The sequence below is a fragment of the Antechinus flavipes genome, chromosome 4, assembly GCF_016432865.1.
Source record: "Antechinus flavipes isolate AdamAnt ecotype Samford, QLD, Australia chromosome 4, AdamAnt_v2, whole genome shotgun sequence".
NCBI lineage: Eukaryota > Metazoa > Chordata > Mammalia > Dasyuromorphia > Dasyuridae > Antechinus > Antechinus flavipes.
This window is the reverse complement of record NC_067401.1, coordinates 65,817,383-65,834,174: the sequence shown is the minus strand read 5'-3', so window position 1 is coordinate 65,834,174 and position 16,792 is coordinate 65,817,383. Positions and strand designations below refer to the sequence as shown.

General features: G+C 38.6%; 1 protein-coding gene across 9 annotated transcripts in view; it reads left to right on the top strand.

Annotated features, from left to right (window-relative positions):
* Positions 1–1,169: 1,169 nt before the first annotated feature.
* CDC14A (cell division cycle 14A) overlaps positions 1,170–16,792 on the top strand; it is a 234,144-nt gene continuing 218,521 nt past the window's right edge. For 6 of the 9 annotated variants that reach the window (XM_051993248.1, XM_051993247.1, XM_051993245.1 and 3 more), the window contains exons 1-2: positions 3,422–3,560; positions 4,542–4,632. In XM_051993248.1, the coding sequence (XP_051849208.1) occupies positions 3,512–3,560; positions 4,542–4,632 (140 nt within the window). In that variant the 5' untranslated portion in view covers positions 3,422–3,511. Of the gene's footprint in view, positions 1,782–3,421; positions 3,561–4,541; positions 4,633–16,792 lie in introns of those variants that run through there. The other 3 variants (XM_051993241.1, XM_051993242.1, XM_051993240.1) reach the window with 2 other exon arrangements.

Here is a 16,792-nt window from a genome sequence, read left to right as displayed (position 1 = left end):
ATGAAGAGGTTAAATTTATATTGACACCAGGATTCTAGCAATAGATCCATTTGAGAGTTGGGGATTAAATTAAAGATTTTAATGAATTGTTTCTCTACTCCATGCTTTCCCTCCTCCAATAGTTAGGCCTCAATAGGTTTTATAAAATCTTTGGTACTAACTTTCTCTTGGAATAGACTAAGGAGTCAGAGGTAGCCTTTTCAAATAAAAACACCAGCTGCTGTCATGTTTGCAGAGACATCCACCTCAGTTGGGGTGAGGAGTCAGCAAAAGTGGTATGATAGAAGGGAGACTATGGAGTCAAAGGACTTGGTTGAAAATCCAGTCTCTGACACTTTCTAACTTGGGCTCAAAAGAAATATCTTTTCTGTATCTCAATTTCATCATTTGCAAAGTGCTGTTTCTTGAGCATGGTACTCTAGCTCCCTACTCTTGAGCATCTCTACTAGCTGTCCCGCATTTCTGGAACCCTCTCCTTTCTCATTTCCAACTTCTATCTTCTCTGGCTGCCTTCATATTTTACCTAAAATCCCACCTGTTACCAATAGCCTCTCCCAATCCTCCTTAATCTTGCTTAGTGCCTTGTCTCTGAGATGATCACCAATCTACCCTGTCTATATGTCTGCATGCACATTTGTAGTTACATGTTGTCTCCCTCATTAAATTGTGAACTGCCATCATTAGATTGCGAGCTGGTTAAAAGCAGATTTTTTTTTTTTTTTGGCCTTTCTTTGTATCCCTGTGGAATTTAGTACTGTGAACATAGTAAGCACCTAATGTTTGTTGACTGACTGACTGATTGATGGAGATGGATAATTCTCAGGTTTTTCTATCTCTAAATTTATGATTTGGAAGGATAAAAAAATTGATACATACAACCATGTGAATTTACTACAACGGGCATAATTCAAACTACTTTTATGTGGGTAATTTACATATGATTGCTGAGCCTAGGCTTGGAGTCAGCAAGATCTGAGTTCAAAAGTGAGATACCTTGTAGCTGTGTTGGTTGCCTCAGTTTCCTCACCTTTAAAATGGGCATAATAACAATACCTAGCTTTCAAAGTTGTTGTGAGGGTCAAATGAGATAATAATTGTAAAGTGCTTAGCACAGTGACTGGCACATAGTAAAAACTATATAAATATTAGATATTATATGTCTGGCTTGTTTTTTTTTCTGAGGCAGAAAACCAGACTGATAGCATCTAGGAGGAGATGATCAGTTTAAAACATAGTGCTTAGGTGACCACAAGGTTTGAAAGATGACTCATTCACTAAAAACATCACTGCTCAGTCTATGATCTGCAAAACATGGAGTATAACTCAGATTGTGTTGTATCTCTCATTAATCCAGAATTACTTTGTATTCCCAGCAACACAACACATTCCCAGGCCTTTGTATTTAAAAACACTTCTGAGGTTTAGAGGTAGTTAGTGTTCAGACCTCTGGATGTCTGGAATGCGTTCAGTTTTTTACTAATTTTACAATGGTCTAATAAGGATTAATGAGAATTTTCAAACACTTTAATTTGCAGAATAGAAAAAACCTTTCCTTAAAGGTATAGCTTTCTGTCTTGAAAGCTGGTTTAGGTCAGTTGGTTATAGTGACCTGATAATTAGTCTAAGGCCAGCCAATTAGCTTAGCTTCATCACAGATTGGTCTCAATGCTCCGTTCAATAAATTCAGTCCCTTTCTTGGTTGAGACTAGTGGGCACTGTGCGGAGGGATCAACACACAACCAACATCACTCCCGGAAAAGCGCATGTCCTAATGGTGGAAGGTCAGTAGCATCAGTTTTGAATAGGCAACAGTGACAACTAATTAATCACTTAGTAGAACAAGCCCTAGTTTTCAGAAGCGTTAAGAATTAGCCAATGGTGTCATTTTCGAATAGGCAAGTGACAATTAAGCAGCCACATAAATGTAACATGTAAGAGCAAGCGCTAGTTTGCATAAGTATTAGCACTTTTTAAGCAGAAATAAGCCAAGTTTTAGGTAAAAGACTGCTCTTTTTGGGATGCAGCCACGGATGCCAGAACGAAAAGAATTGTTTTTGAGGGTTATCCCGTTTCTTCTCCATCTCTTTCCATCTTCTCCAAAAACACGATCGAAAGAGTCACGTAAGATGATGCCTCTGAGCAAAGTTAAGCCTGCAATCCCAGGAAATCTGAATGGAACTTCCCCACCCTTCTTTTTCCGTTTCCCCCCATCCCCTGGAAAAATCACAAAATTTATGAGAACAGCTGAAAATCCTGATGAGGGTAGTCCATCACTACCTTCTCTTCTAGGATATGGGAATAACTTTTTCTTTTAAAGAAAGAAATCCCAAAGATAGTGGGAGGGGCTATATATGATGGATAGAGGATATTGCTCGAAGTAAATCTAAAAGGGAAATTTTAGGTACGGGGGAGGGGGAGAGGAAGTCAGTATCTTGGGTTGGAAAGTGGCTAGGAGGTGGCTAACTGCGACGGGAGGGAGGAATAAATACAAGAAGTTAGATGCCGGAGCTTTTAGAACCTATGGCGGGAGAGGATTTAGTGGGAGAGCTGAAGAAGGGATTCTAATCTTAGAGCATCCGAGTCTTACGGCAGTGCCCCTCCCCCATCTCCCCTCTCACTCCAATGTTCCATTCACAAGTTTCTGGCCTAGAGGCCCCTCCCGGTTCCTCCCGGCCTAGGGCGCAGTTTCCTCTGCTGCAATTGGTGAGCTGCAACAAAGCCTTAGCAACCGGCTCCTAGTGACCCGATTGGGCGCCTGGTAACTACTCGGGCGTGGGGCTGGAGGGGGGGGAGAGAGATAGGAGAGGGGCGGCCTCTTTAAGGGATGGCCGCGGAGCGGTGAAAGTGGAGGAAGGGGGGGGGAGGGCGGGGAGGTAGGTCCGGGGGTGGACCTAGAGGAGGAGGAGGAGGAGGAGGAGGAGGAGAAGGAGGAGGAAGGAGAAGAAGAGAAGAAGCAGCAGCAGCAGCAGCAGCAGAAGCAAAAACAGAAGCAGGAGAAGGAGCTGAAGGCAGGGGAGGAGCAGCGGCTGCCAGTCGGGCAGGCACCCAGGCGCCTGCCTGCCTGCAGCACAAGTAGCCACGGGCGCGATCGGGGCCAGTAGTCTCCTCCTCCATGATCACTTTGGGGGCCGGGAGCAGACTTTGCCCGGACGTGAGAGCTGGTCTGCGTATCTCAAGGCGCGGCGGCGGCGGAGCGGGGTCGGGCGCGGTGCAGCGGCGGCCCGGGGAGTGTGCGCCCCGCGAAGGCAGGGCTCGAGCTCGGGCTCCCCTCGGAATGTCCCCGGGGCGCCCCGCGCGCTGACCCCCCAGCAGCCTCCGCCTTCTGCTCCCGCTCCTGCCGCCGCCGCCGCCTTCACCGTAGCCGCCGCTGTAACCTCCGCCGCCGCTTTTCTCTCCGCCTGGCTTCGCGCTCGGAGCTCCGAGCTCTTTGGCCCTGGGGAAGAAGGGAACTCCCGGGGGGTGGGTGAAACAAGTCACGATCAAGCCCTTTAGAGCACGGCTCTCGCTTAAGATGGCAGCGGACGCCGGAGACCTAATCGGGGCTTCTGAGTTCTTGAAAGGTAAGGGGCAGCCCTCCTGAGCCCCCGCCCCTTTCATCCCATTCAGTCCCTGTCCTGTCCCATCCCGTCCAGCATTGTCCCGCCTTTTCCAGGCTACGCCGCTTCTCAGCCGAGGGGGCTCTCAGGCCACCGCCGGGCTTCTCCGCACCCCTCTGGTTCGTGTCCCCTAGCTCCCCAGGGACCCTCTGCCGCTTCCGGCTTCTGGTCCTTCCCCCTCCTCCCGGAGTCGGTCCTTGGTCTGAGCGCATCTCCCCGCAGCAGCTGCTCATGTCCCTTTCTGGGACTCTTACCTAGCGGGGGGAGGGGAGGGGAGAGACGCCTTCCCGGGACACCCGGAGGGGAGCTTCCCCCCTCTCCCGCTTTCCTCTTCGTTCCTCGGACCTCTCTATTCTTTTGGACCCCACCCCCTCTCCAAGCCACACCCCTTTCTCTCCCCCTCCCACCTCTTTTTCTTAGTCCTCCCTAGGTTTAGGAGCTGCCCTGGAGCAAAAATTATTTCTTTTGTTGCGTCTTCAACTCCCTTTAATTGAGCCGGTTGAGAGGAGAGTCGATCTTAAGTGTGGGTCGCCTTCCCTCTTCCTCTTCTGCTCCTCTCCTCCTTCACGGAGGTGTTCTCCAGTTTCTGGTGCTAGTAGCCAAAATACCAGTTGGAGGCAATAATTCCACGTGTTTTTATTTTTAAAAAATATTTTGGTGTTGAGAGGGATATCTTTAAATCCAAGAAATGATTATTGTTTTGGTCCTTTGTGTTCTTCTGCACTCTTTGCTGTTTAGTTCTCACCCTTAATATACTAAGTCAATGGTCAGACAGGCACTGACTGTAAGATCTGGCTTCAGATTCCATGGGCAAATCCATAATCTTCCAGAGCTTCAGTTTCCTCATCTATAAAATGAAGGGGTTACGCTAGATGGTGAGGTGGCTCTACATCTGTGATCCCACTTCTCATATATTTTCTCCTCTCTTTTGAACTTGTCTTTCAGATCGCTTATATTTTGCTACTTTAAGGAATAGACCAAAAAGCACAATAAATACCCACTATTTCTCCACCGATGAGGAGCTGGTCTATGAAAAGTAAGTTTCTGTTTTGTTTTGCTTTTTCCACTTTTCTTTGGAAAAATGTTTTGCTACTCTGTGGCAGTTTCTGAGACTTTAAAACCTCTCCTTTCCCCGCAATGGATGAGCATAAATAAGAGAAAAAAAAATCATCATTCTGGAAGTGTTTTAAAGGCTTAGGTTGTGATGCACTGTATTTATTGTAATATGTTTAAGGTGATCAGCAGATAATTTCAGTAGATATGGGTGCTGGTACTGTAGGGAATGTTTGCAAAATTTGAGAGTAACAGCTTCTTGGTTATATAGGTGGCTGTTTTGGAGGAAAAACATTCACTCCAGAGTACACCCACATGAAAAGGCTAGAGAGAAACTGGCAATTTACAAGGCATGATAATTGACCTCTTAGTCAGTCACCAAATATTTATGGAGCACCCACAGTGTGCATAGTAATGTCTTAGACTAAGGTACTTTAAGCTTTGCAGTTTTCAGCAATAACTTGGGCCTTATCTAAGAATGTTTTTGTCCTTAGTTCTCAATGAATGGAGCGCATTAGCTGAAAGATGAAGCCAGGTGAATAAGTGGTGCTATATCCAGTTGAGTGTTATGGGTTTTGTGGTAAATTGTTTCATATTGATTTGGAAATATAGATCCTAAATGACATGAAATATTATCTGTGACTGAAAGAATGTGAAGACCCTGGCTGTTAGAAATAATTTAGAAGGAAGTCAGATTTTGTTCTGTGAAAGTATAAGTAGGGTTAGGGATTAAGGAAATAATAAGGATCCTTTGGTCTTTCAGAAAGAAATATAAAATGTCCATCTTTGGATTTTTCATTTAAATATAGAGCATTTAATGCATTTAACAAATAAACTTTAGTAGACAGGTTTTGTGTTTTGACCAATTAATGAAAAATGAAAGTGATTTTTGGGTGTGTGGATTTTGGGGAGGAATAGAGAAGGATCTATGAGGAAGAAAACTAAAAGTTCTGAAGATGGTGTCATGTTTGATAAATTTCATCCTTCTTGCTGTTGATTTGGGTTATAGGATGAAGTTTATTATTATTGCCTGGGAATCTTATTTATTGAAAGCTTAGGAAAATCTTAAGATTTGGAAAGCTAAAAGGGATCTCAGAAAGTAGCTAATTGAAACCTTTTTATGGGTGAAGAAAGAGAAAAGTGCTATAAGATATTAGTTATTTAATGTAAAAATAGGGACATGTTTCTTGACTCAGAATTTAGTATATTTTCCACTCTAACACCTGGCTTCTTTCCAAAATCATCTTTCTGCTCTGAATGGGAATTTAGGATCAAAGATTTAGAGCTGGAAAGGACTTGAGGCCATATAGGCCATCTTTCATATCTCCTTCCTCTCCCACTCCCCTTTGTAGATGAGGAAATTAAGGAACACTGAGCAGTTCAATGCCTTGATCAGTGGCACATATGTGGTGATTGTCTAAGGCAAAGATTTGAATCCAGATCTTCCAGGTACTGAAGTATCCCTTCCGCTATTCCATGAATTGATTAGAGGGATCACTTTCCTTTTTCTTTTAAAGAAAAGATTATGCTACCTTCAGAACATCATCCTGTAGTCAGAAGAATATCTCCTCATATTATTTGTTTTACTAGATGCAAAGGTAGTTCCTTACCTTTTGTAGGAATAGCATCTTCTATCTTTTCCTAAGAGCCTTTTTTTGAAGTCACGTGAAGAGAAAGAGAGACAAAGAGTGAGAGTATGTATGTGAGTGTGTGTATGTGTGTGTGTGGGGAAGGGCAGGTTCCCTTGTGGGGTTTCTTCAGAACAGTGGGAGTATAATGAGTAGCCTGTTGACAGATTGACTTTTTAAAGCTTTGAGACTTGCTGGTCCATCACGATCTACCTACTGGGGAGACCAAGTGTAAAAAAGAGCAGGTTGAGAATGAAGAAGTATGTTCTGCTAATATGAAAATCTAAAGTTTCAAAGTAGACAAATGAAGGAGGGATTTTTCTTAATATAAAAATAATTATTTTCAAATTATGAAAGAATTAACTGTAGAGTTTATAACTACAGAGCTTCTCTCTCTCTCTTTTTAAAATAATTATAACTTTTTATTGACAGAACCCATGCCAGGGTAATTTTTTACAACATTATCCCTTGCACTTACTTCTAATACAGAGCTTTTCTTATTACATTTAAGATAAAGGTGCAACTATAAAGATTTAGACATAGTACAATTATACGTTTGTTTTGGAAATCAAGGGCACACACTTTGATTTTTACTTCTTAGTTTTGCTATTGTAACCAAGAATTTACATTTACATGATACTCTATGCTCCTGATCCTCTGAAAAAGGTAGTACTCATTTTATTGATAATAGACCTGAAGTCCAGAAAGATTAAACTACTGGTTCGCCATCATATTACTAGTATTAGTATCAGAAACTTGATTTCTACTTAGATTTTCTACCTCCAACTCCAAGGCTCTTTTCCCTATATTAACCTAGTAGAGTCAGTTTAGTTTAGCACATAATAGAAGTGTCAAAAATGCAAGCCTGAAACTGATTAAAATGTAGTTGGGAAATATTTAATAAAATAAATAAAATAGATTGTAATATGAATAACATTACAGTATAAAAAAGTGTCTATATTAGACCTGAAGGCATCCTTGTTTACAAGGATTAATGAATTTCCTTTATATTAGAATTAAGACACCATTGATGTAGTAAATGATAAAAGACTGGCCCATTCAATCCTACCTTTGACACACTAGTTTTGTGAGTGGCAAAATGCCTTAATCTCTCTGTGCTCCAGGCCAGTCTCTAAGTGACATATGACTAATTTCATATAATTAGAAATCAGAAGTCACTTAAGTTTCCACTTTGCACGAGCAGAGGGAATTCACTACATTCATTAAAATAAACCAGTCAGTAACAGTGATTATGCCTTTGTATTAAGTGATGGCAATGCAAAGATAAAAAAATAAATAGTCCTTGCCATCAGAGAGCTTACATTAGGGACTTATTAAATTAGTACAAGGAAATAATAAGGGGGGATTGAAGCTGAGGAGATCAGAAATGACCTCATGTTCAATGTGGTGGTTATTCTGAGTTTTAAAGAAATGAAGACTTCTAAAAAGTGGTGAGACAGAGGAGGTATCCAGGTATGGAGGGAAAACCATTGCAGAGGAGATAAGATGTTTTCAAAAAAAGTCACTTTGGCTAGTCCGTAAATTAGGGAAGAACAATAATAGGGATGTCGGTTGGAATCAAGATATGAATAGCTTTAAATACACTAACAAGAGTTTGAATTTGATCATTGAATCATTAAAGTTTATGGATCAGAAATATCTCACTTTAGCAGTAGTGTGGTGGTTATATTGGGGAGGGCATAGATTTGAGACCTTGAAACTAATTAGGAGGCTCTAGACCTTGAATGATGGACATAGGAATGGAGAAAAATTACAGAACCAAAAATTCTAGTAAATATAATCATATAGTAGAAGGGATGTTAAATCTTGGAAGTAAATCATATCTATCACATTTAGCGGTAGAGACCTGGAGGGGAGAGTTGAGGTAGCAAAGAGGGCAAAATCTGCTTGCTTGAAACTTGTCTTTTAAAAAAATCACAACAAAATCAAAAATCCAAATGAAGCCAAATCAAAAATTAATTCCAGAGGGTTCCTGTTTTATTTCAACTCAGGTACTTAATTAGATTTCCTTTTTAGTCTAACCTAATGTTTAGTGCTGAGAAATGATCAGTTACCAAAGTTATTTTGTTAAGCTATCTTATCACATATGATTAGCTAAGTATGTTGCTATTTCTAGAGATTTATGAGTATGGCTCTTCATTAAAGAAATGAGCTTATCACCAAATTGTAAGCTTAAATATTGATTAGGGAGAAAAGATTTCTTCAATAAACATTTTTTCTATCTGTTATCTTAAAACTGGTTTCTCCCTGATTATTTGTCTTTTTAGGAGTCTTTCAATGCTATTTCTTGAGCAGTGTTGGAGTAAGGATTGGAATATTACGATCCTTGACTGAAAATAGTTCTAGGTATTTAAATGTAAAATTAAAAAAATTCATGTGGTCAGAGACATGGAATCTTGGATACCCGTGTTGTCAATGAGGCCCTGAATTTAAGAAGTTAAAAAGAACTGTCTTGGTACTTGCTTTGGCACTTATCTTAAAAAAAAATATTCTTGTATGGCTATAAATCCAGCATACAGTGATATTCAGTAAGCTTTAAAGAAAAATTCTTCTAACTGTTATTGGTGTGCTAGGGGACAAGTTAGCTATAAACAAAGTCAAATTAATATTGATTGAATGTACATCTGGTAGAGACCCTGGTGTTTTCTGATGTTGCTCATCAGTCCTATACACTTTAGTTAATTCACTGTCAGTAACATCAGTGTTCACTGAGTACCATTGTGTTACTCCTGTTTAATTTTTATTTTTGGCTTTAGGAATTAGGAACTGCTTATTAATTGATTTTTTTTTATTAATTGAAGGGACTATATGTTAGTTCTATAGTTTAATAACTAGCACACTAAATAGTGATTGACACATGTTATCTTAAAGCTTTGTCATTTATGTGTGAAATGCTTCTCTTGATGTTCTTTCATGGTTATAAATCCTGCACACAGTAATGGTTAGCAAGCTTTAAGGGAAAGTACCTCTAGCTTTTATTTATATGGTACTGTAGAGCTTAGCTATAAATAAAGGCAAATTATTATTAATTAAGAGATTTTTAAATTTAGGTACTGTGGTTAGTGGTAAGAAGAGGAGGTAGTGTTGAAATTGGACTGTTGAAATTGGAATCAGGACCTTTGAGTTTGAAGCCAGCTTCTGACATTGACTTGTGACATAGACAGATCCCTCAAGTTCTAATATATAAAAGGAGATAAATAATACTTGTATCACTTATTCACTAGGTTAAGGGAAGGGAGGAATCGTTTTTGTGAATCTTAAAAAGATGGGAACTAGGTCTGTGATTTTATTGGTCTTAGGAAATCCCAGATAAAGGAACTCCCTCTAACAGGGCAATTCTATCTTCTCTACAACTGATTTCAAGGCTACCTTTGCTCTCTTTCCTATGTTGTGCTTGCTGCCTCTCAAAGATCGAAAACATCTTCATAAATATGAGTTTTTGCCTTAGAGTTCAGCTGCTACTTCTGACACAGCCTGACTCTATGATTCCAGGGGCAAGTCAGTTAACCTTTCAGGTTAAGTCTCTGATTCCTTGTTATCAGTTCTAGATATTCCATGATTATCAGTTCTAGATTTCTGGCTTCACATCAAAGTTCCTTAGACTAATGAAATCATAGATTCATGGCCCCATCTCTGAGACATCTGTATTTTTATCTGTCATATATGATGATACATTACTGCCATCAGTAATAATTTGTCTTTAATGACACTTGGGATCCTAAAGGAAGGAATCTTGGGAGAATGCCAATATCAGGGAGAACTTTTCTTTCACCTTTGGACTGTCTGTGCTCCTGGATCTCAGCTCTTACTTTTTTTTGGTTTGCTATATTACTAATTTTACAGTCTCATTACCATAGTTCTTCCTGGTTTTAAACTCCACCCTTTAGAGCTCACCACAGATCAGCACCACTGCTTCCTATGTAGAGTGTGAAATGAAGTCTGCAAAGCTCTTGGGGGGGTCAAGGATTCGTATGGACGCTAGCTGTGAGCCTGTAAAAATCCTGAGAGCATACATGGAACTAGATAAGGTCATTTCATGATAGAGAATTGTGTGTTATCTTCACCATATTATCCTTATACCATAGGTGCTGCTTATTATATATTTTTGATGAATGAGTAAGTGAAAGAAAGAAAAACTGGATTCTTGTTTAAAGCACAACCATAGAAATTTAGGCTTTTTTAAAAATTAGGATTGATATAAAACTGAAAGAGATGATAGATATAAGAATGATAGAAATGGAATCCTGGAAGATCCTGGCAGACTGGCACGATGGATCAAATCTTAGGAAGATTTTGTTTAGCAGGGATATATCAAACCCAACAGGGATTCCAAGAATCTATTGGCCAAGTAATGGATGGAGTAAAGGAATGGCGATGATGGTGATGGGGAGAGAGAGAGACATGGCTATACAACTATCACCAAAAATACAACTAATCAAATTTTAAAAAATAGTCATTTTTGACTATTTGACTATTAATCCAAATTAACTACAAAGGACTCATAAAGGAATACTGTTTACGTCCAGAGAAAGAACTGACACAGAGGACTATGTATAGAACGATTTTATATACACACACACTTAAATTTGTGTCTAATGGCAGCCATGGAGGCAGGAAAGCAAGAAAAAACAAACAGGAAGTTACATGATAATTTTATTATATATTTGAAAAAAATAAAAGTTGAAAATAACAGATTTGAGTTTTATGTGTAATTTTTTATTTTATTATGTTACAGAAATGCTTGTTTTATTTCATAAATTAAAAATAAAATAACAAAATTTAAAGAAGAAAAAAATAAAATCTCAGACTCTTGGGAGTTTTAATGACTTGAAAGCTCTCTAGTGTAGCATGATAGGCAAAAAAGTAATACTATCTGAGGCTACTTTGATAGAATTATTGAGTATTTGTAAATGAGGTGGGAGGAGAAATGAATTGAATAGTCCCACTTTACTTTGTCTAGGACAGACTACATCTGGGGTGTGGTGTTCTGTTTTAGTTCAACATTTTAAGATTGCCAAACTGCTAGTATGTGCTAAAAAAAGAGAGTAGCTAGGTGCAATTAAAGTAGGGAGTTTCATAACTGTTCCTGCATCATTAACTCCCTTGCCACTCTGTCGAATCCTAAGGACCCTTTTCCTGAAAAAATATTTTTACATTCATAAAACAAAATAAAATTAGAGGAAAGCAATTATATTGAGATACTCTTATAAAGGACAATGACAGCAAAAGCAAAACAAAACCAATTTCAGAGATCCCAGATTAAAAATGCCTGAATTAAAAGGTATTGATGGTGTTACTTAACCCAGAGAAAAGGAGCTTTAGGATTTCAATTAGTTGAAGATTTTTCATACGTAAACGAGATTAGACTTGTGCTGCTTGGCCCAGTGCAGATTTCAGAGTGGTAAACTGAAGCTGTACTTGAGAAGAAACTCCCTAATCATTAGAACTCTTGGAAGGTGGAACAGATTATACCAAAAGGCTGCAGGTTCTGTCTCACCCAAAATCTTAAAGTAGAAGACTCTAACCCTAAATTTGAGGATGTCTTAGAAGGGATTTCCCGCCATGTATAAATTAGACTAGCTGATCCTGAAGGACATCTAGATTCTAGATTCTCATTTTTTTCTTTGTAAATTTTTTTTGGTAAGTCTTTAAATTTTTCATGCAAATATATCATATTCCCCATGAAATATTAAGATTCTTTAGGATAAAGACACTATTCACTTTTTTCTTTTTTCCTGTATCTTCAATATGTACGGTTGAACAAAATTTATAGCCAGCCATTGATGACATGTTGAGTATGAGAACCATAATTCTAATGGGGTGGTAAGAAAATCATTGGATTTTTAGTCCCTGGGCTCTAATTCCTGCTTTGTTACACAAACTATTTAGTTTGATAAGAATACTTACTATATGTAAAGTGCTGAATTTAGGTGCTGCTAATTCCAAGAGGAAATTAATACAGTTCCTGCTCTTAAAGAGCTTGTGTTCCAATTTTATTAAAGGATGTGACATTGTAATACAAGGTGAGATATCACAAGGATAAAGGAGACCTTTAGGCAAAGCATTCAAGAAAGGGGTAACTGTGGGTATAGTAGCTAGAAGCTGGTTCTGGGAGTCAGGAGGACCCATCTTCCTGAGTCCAAATTCAGCCTCAGACACTGCCAAGTTATCCTGTTTGGCTCAGTTTCTCATCTTTAACATGAGCTGGAGAAAAAAAATGGTAAGCTACTCAGTACCTTTGCCAAGAAAAACCCCAAATGGGGTCATAAAGAGTCAGAAATGATAATGATAAACATTGAAAGGATTGTATTCCAGAATTGCTGTAAGGGGAATGGCCTCTGTGATGATAGAGAAGTGGGGCAGGGCAGGGTGAGGTCTGGGGGCAGCTGGCTGTTCTGTTTGGCTGAAAGATGATGATGTGCTTGTAGAGTTGTATCTGAAGTAAGGTTAGTGGTAGACTACTGAATGCCTTGAATGCTAGCAAAGGCGTTTATATTATAATATGGAAAGTAGGAAGCCATTAAAAGTTTTTGAATGATGGAATGACATGGTCACACTGATTCATTTGTTGGCTTGAGATGAAGGCTGGATTGTAGAGAGGAGAGATTAGAGTTAGGTTGTTACCTTAGTTAGGGGAGTGATAATGATCTGGACTAGGCAAGTCAGGTCAAGTCAGCAAACATAGACTAAGCACCCATTATGTGTCAGGCACTGTGTTAATAAATGATAATATAAAACATAAATATATGGCATGTAATATAATAATATATATATAAAATATAAAATATAATATAAATAACAATAATAATAAATAATATAGAGATAGAATCAGTAGTACTTGAAAGGAAAGGAACAAGCATTTGTTAAGCACCTACCTTGTGCTAGGCACAGTGCTAAATACTTTGTAAATATTTTTTCATTTGATTCTCATGTCAACCCTAGGAGGTAGATGCTATATCAGCCCCATATTCAATTGAGAAAATTCACACAATATTTGAGATTATATTTGAACTCCAGTATTTCTTACTGAAGGCTCAGGCCTCTATTTACTTAGATGGCTCTAGCAATTAAGTGGGTGAAGGAGGTTGGATAATGAAAAGGAAAGATTCAAAGATGACTCTTGGGATTTTAAGACTGGTAGTAGATTCTTTTGGGAGGTAGTTCAGTGGAAAGGACATTGAGTATGGAACTAAAGGATCTAAGTTACAATCTTCACTCAGATTCTTAATACCTCTGTGACTTTGAGAAAGACCTTTAAGTTTGGTTGGTCAGTTTCCTCATCTGTAAAATGAAAGGATTGGATTTGACAATGTTGAAATTCCCTTTCAACTCTAAATATTTGATCCTCTGATGAACTCAGTTTGGGCCATGGTGAGATTGAATTTTTATATGGACAGAGATTTGGAACTGATGCTTAGGTAAGAAATTCTGGCTGAGTATACAGGTTTAGCAGCTATGTGAGTGGTTGAAATAGATGAGAGAGGGGGGAGTAAGAGACAAACTTGGAGTCACTCAGACTTGTGGGGGAGATAGATCTAGATAAATTATCAAGTGAAATAGGAGGAGAACCAGAAGGAGAATAGCATCATGGAATCCAAGTAAGGTGAGAATATCAAGAAAAGGATGGTTTTGTCATTTGTTTAATATACTATATAAACATTAAAGAGCAGGAGGATTGAGAAGAGATGATTTGATTTATTAATGTCCCTGGAGATGAGTGGATGGAGAGTATGGAAGCTAGATTATAGGGGGATGAAGAAGTCCTTGAAGGGTCACAACAAGTAAGGGGAGATCTAAACATGTTCGACAGTAAAGGGAAAGAAGCCAACAGGAAGGCAGAGATTGAAAATGAACAAGAGAATCTGATCCATGGACTAAGGTCCCTGAAGGAATCTGGAGGGGATGGAATTAATGGCACACACTGAAGTTATCCTTGACATATAGAGTTAGAGTGCAGACTAGAAGAAAGAAGGAAAAGATGAGTGAGATCTTAGAGAAGTTTTGAGCTATGGAGGAGATGGAATTCAGGTTAAAATCAGATCATCTGCTGATAGAAAGGGGATGGATGAGGAATGGGATTTGGATGGCAGAAGAAAATTTCGAACTACTTTAGGAAAATGAAGGCTTGGAATTCCTTTTTTTGGGAGAAGAGATCGAATTATAGGATGATTACAAAGAGCAAGTATGGCTTCAACAAGAACAGGATATTATGTCAGACTAACCTCATTTCCTTTTTTGACAGTATTATCCTATTAACTGAAGGGAATGCTGTGGGTGTACTTGACCTAGATCTTCTTAAAGCTTTTGATAAAGTATCTCATTATTCTTATGGTGAAGATGAAAAGAGATGGGTTAGGACAGTAGTACATTGTTTCAGAACTTTGACAGATTGGATGTTGCAATTGTTCCTTGTTAATATGGCAGTAGATCTCCATTGGAGTATCTCAGGGACCTCTCTTTGGTATTGTCCTATTGAACATTTTTATCAATAGTTTTAAATTTGCAGATTATATAAAGCCAAGAAGAATGGCTAATATAGTGGAAAACAGTTAGGATCCAAAAAGGATCTTGACAAGTGAGACCTTTGAGCTGAGCTGGATAAGATGAATTTCATCTGAGATAAATGTAAAATCTCAAATTTGGGTTTCAAAAATAATATAAGCTATGGAGGAGAGAGAGGTATAGATAGTAGTTCTGAAAAAGATCTGTGGGTTTTAGAAAACTATGCTCAATATGAATCATATTGTGTTATATAAAAAAAGACTGCAATCTTAAATTGCATTTAGAGAGGTATAGCTTTCAGGAACTGGGGGTTGATAGTCTGCTATATTCTGCCCTTCTTAGAACTCATCTTGAGCATTGGGTTCAATTCTGGATGTCTTTAGAAGAACATTTATAAACTGGAGAGTGTCCAGGAGAGGGCATTAAGGATATTAAAAGGCCTTGATTTCATGTCATATGAAGATCAATTGAAGGAAACTGACATTTAATTTGGAAAGAGGCAGACTTAGAATTTCATGATCACTATTTTGAGCAAGTATCTGAAGGTCTATCCTGTGAAGGAGCAAGAAGGACTTGTTCCATTAGACCTCAGAGAATGGACCACTGGGTAGAAGTTGCAGAAAACCAAGCTTAAGTGTCAGGAAAAGTTTTCTTAGCAATTAGAACCATATGATTGTGAGAGGTTAGAGGGTTTTTGAACTTTGGGAGTTTTTAGTCAGTGGCTGGATGTCCACTGTAAGGTGTGTTTGTAGTGGGAATTCCTTTTGTGTATGGTTGGTCCAGTTGTCTTCTGAGAATTCCTTCCTGCTCTCAAATTCTGTACTCCATTGATTCTATTGTATTTATCTTTGATTGATGCCCAAAGTAAGGTAGATTATTTCATCTCTCCAAACTTCAGTTTCCTTATTTTAAATTTAGAGTGTTTGAACTAGGTGATCTCTAAGACCCTTTGTAATTCTAACATTCTGTGAAAATGGGATCATAGATTTAGAACCTAAGTCATTAAGCCCCCAATTTCATTATTTTACACTTGAGGAATTGTGAGCCAGAGAAGATAAGTACACCTTATTCAGTGTTACTTATTTTGTATATTTTGAAGTGAAATTTGAATCTAGGTTTTCCTGACTCCAAATCTAGTGCTCTAATCCAAAAATGCCAATATGTAAATTCTTTACAAATCACACTTCTTGTTCTAAAGTTACAACCTAATTTCATATTGGTAACTATAGGAGCATTTCTAGTTCCACTGAATGCAATAAAAATCTCCTGAAAAGTGGAGGAAAACAAAAGATAGGTAACAATTTAGTTTTATAATTATGATTCCTTGGCTCTAAGCTGAAGCACACTTCTATATAATAATGGTTTTGTAGTGGCTATTAAGATAGCTACAATTAGGAAAAAATGACAACTTTACAGATCAAAATTAATTTCAAAATATAGAATCTTTAAATCATACTTAACATAGATAGCTGCAAAAACAATTTTTATATTTGAGTAAAGCTCTGACAGATAGTTTTGAAAGAGAGCAGTTACCTTCTTGACACTGAGGAGAGGCCATCAATAGGACTCATTTCTTTGAGCTTCCCTTTCTTTCCCTGGTGTAACACTGCACTAGTCATAGAGAGGCGATGAAGATGAGAAATAGTGCAAGGAGGGAGAGCCCAGAGAGAGAAAAGGGTCAGAGACAAGCAGGCAAGGGAGAGAGAAGGGACTATGCCCATGCTTGGGAAAACACCATCTCCTTGACTAGTTCCTCTTCAAAAACATCCATTTTTCTGGTACTGGTTTTCAGCTTGGGGAGTGAGAGAGGGGAGGCATAGTCTAAGGCAATCTGATACCTGCAAATGCAATATCTGAGAGCCTCCGTTGAGTAACCATGGCCCTAAATTTGTATAGCACATTCTAAAACTCTGTTACATTCATCATCGTGGATAGAACTGGTGTTATCTTGTAATCTGGATTTTCACAATGGAATAAAAAACACAACAAAAC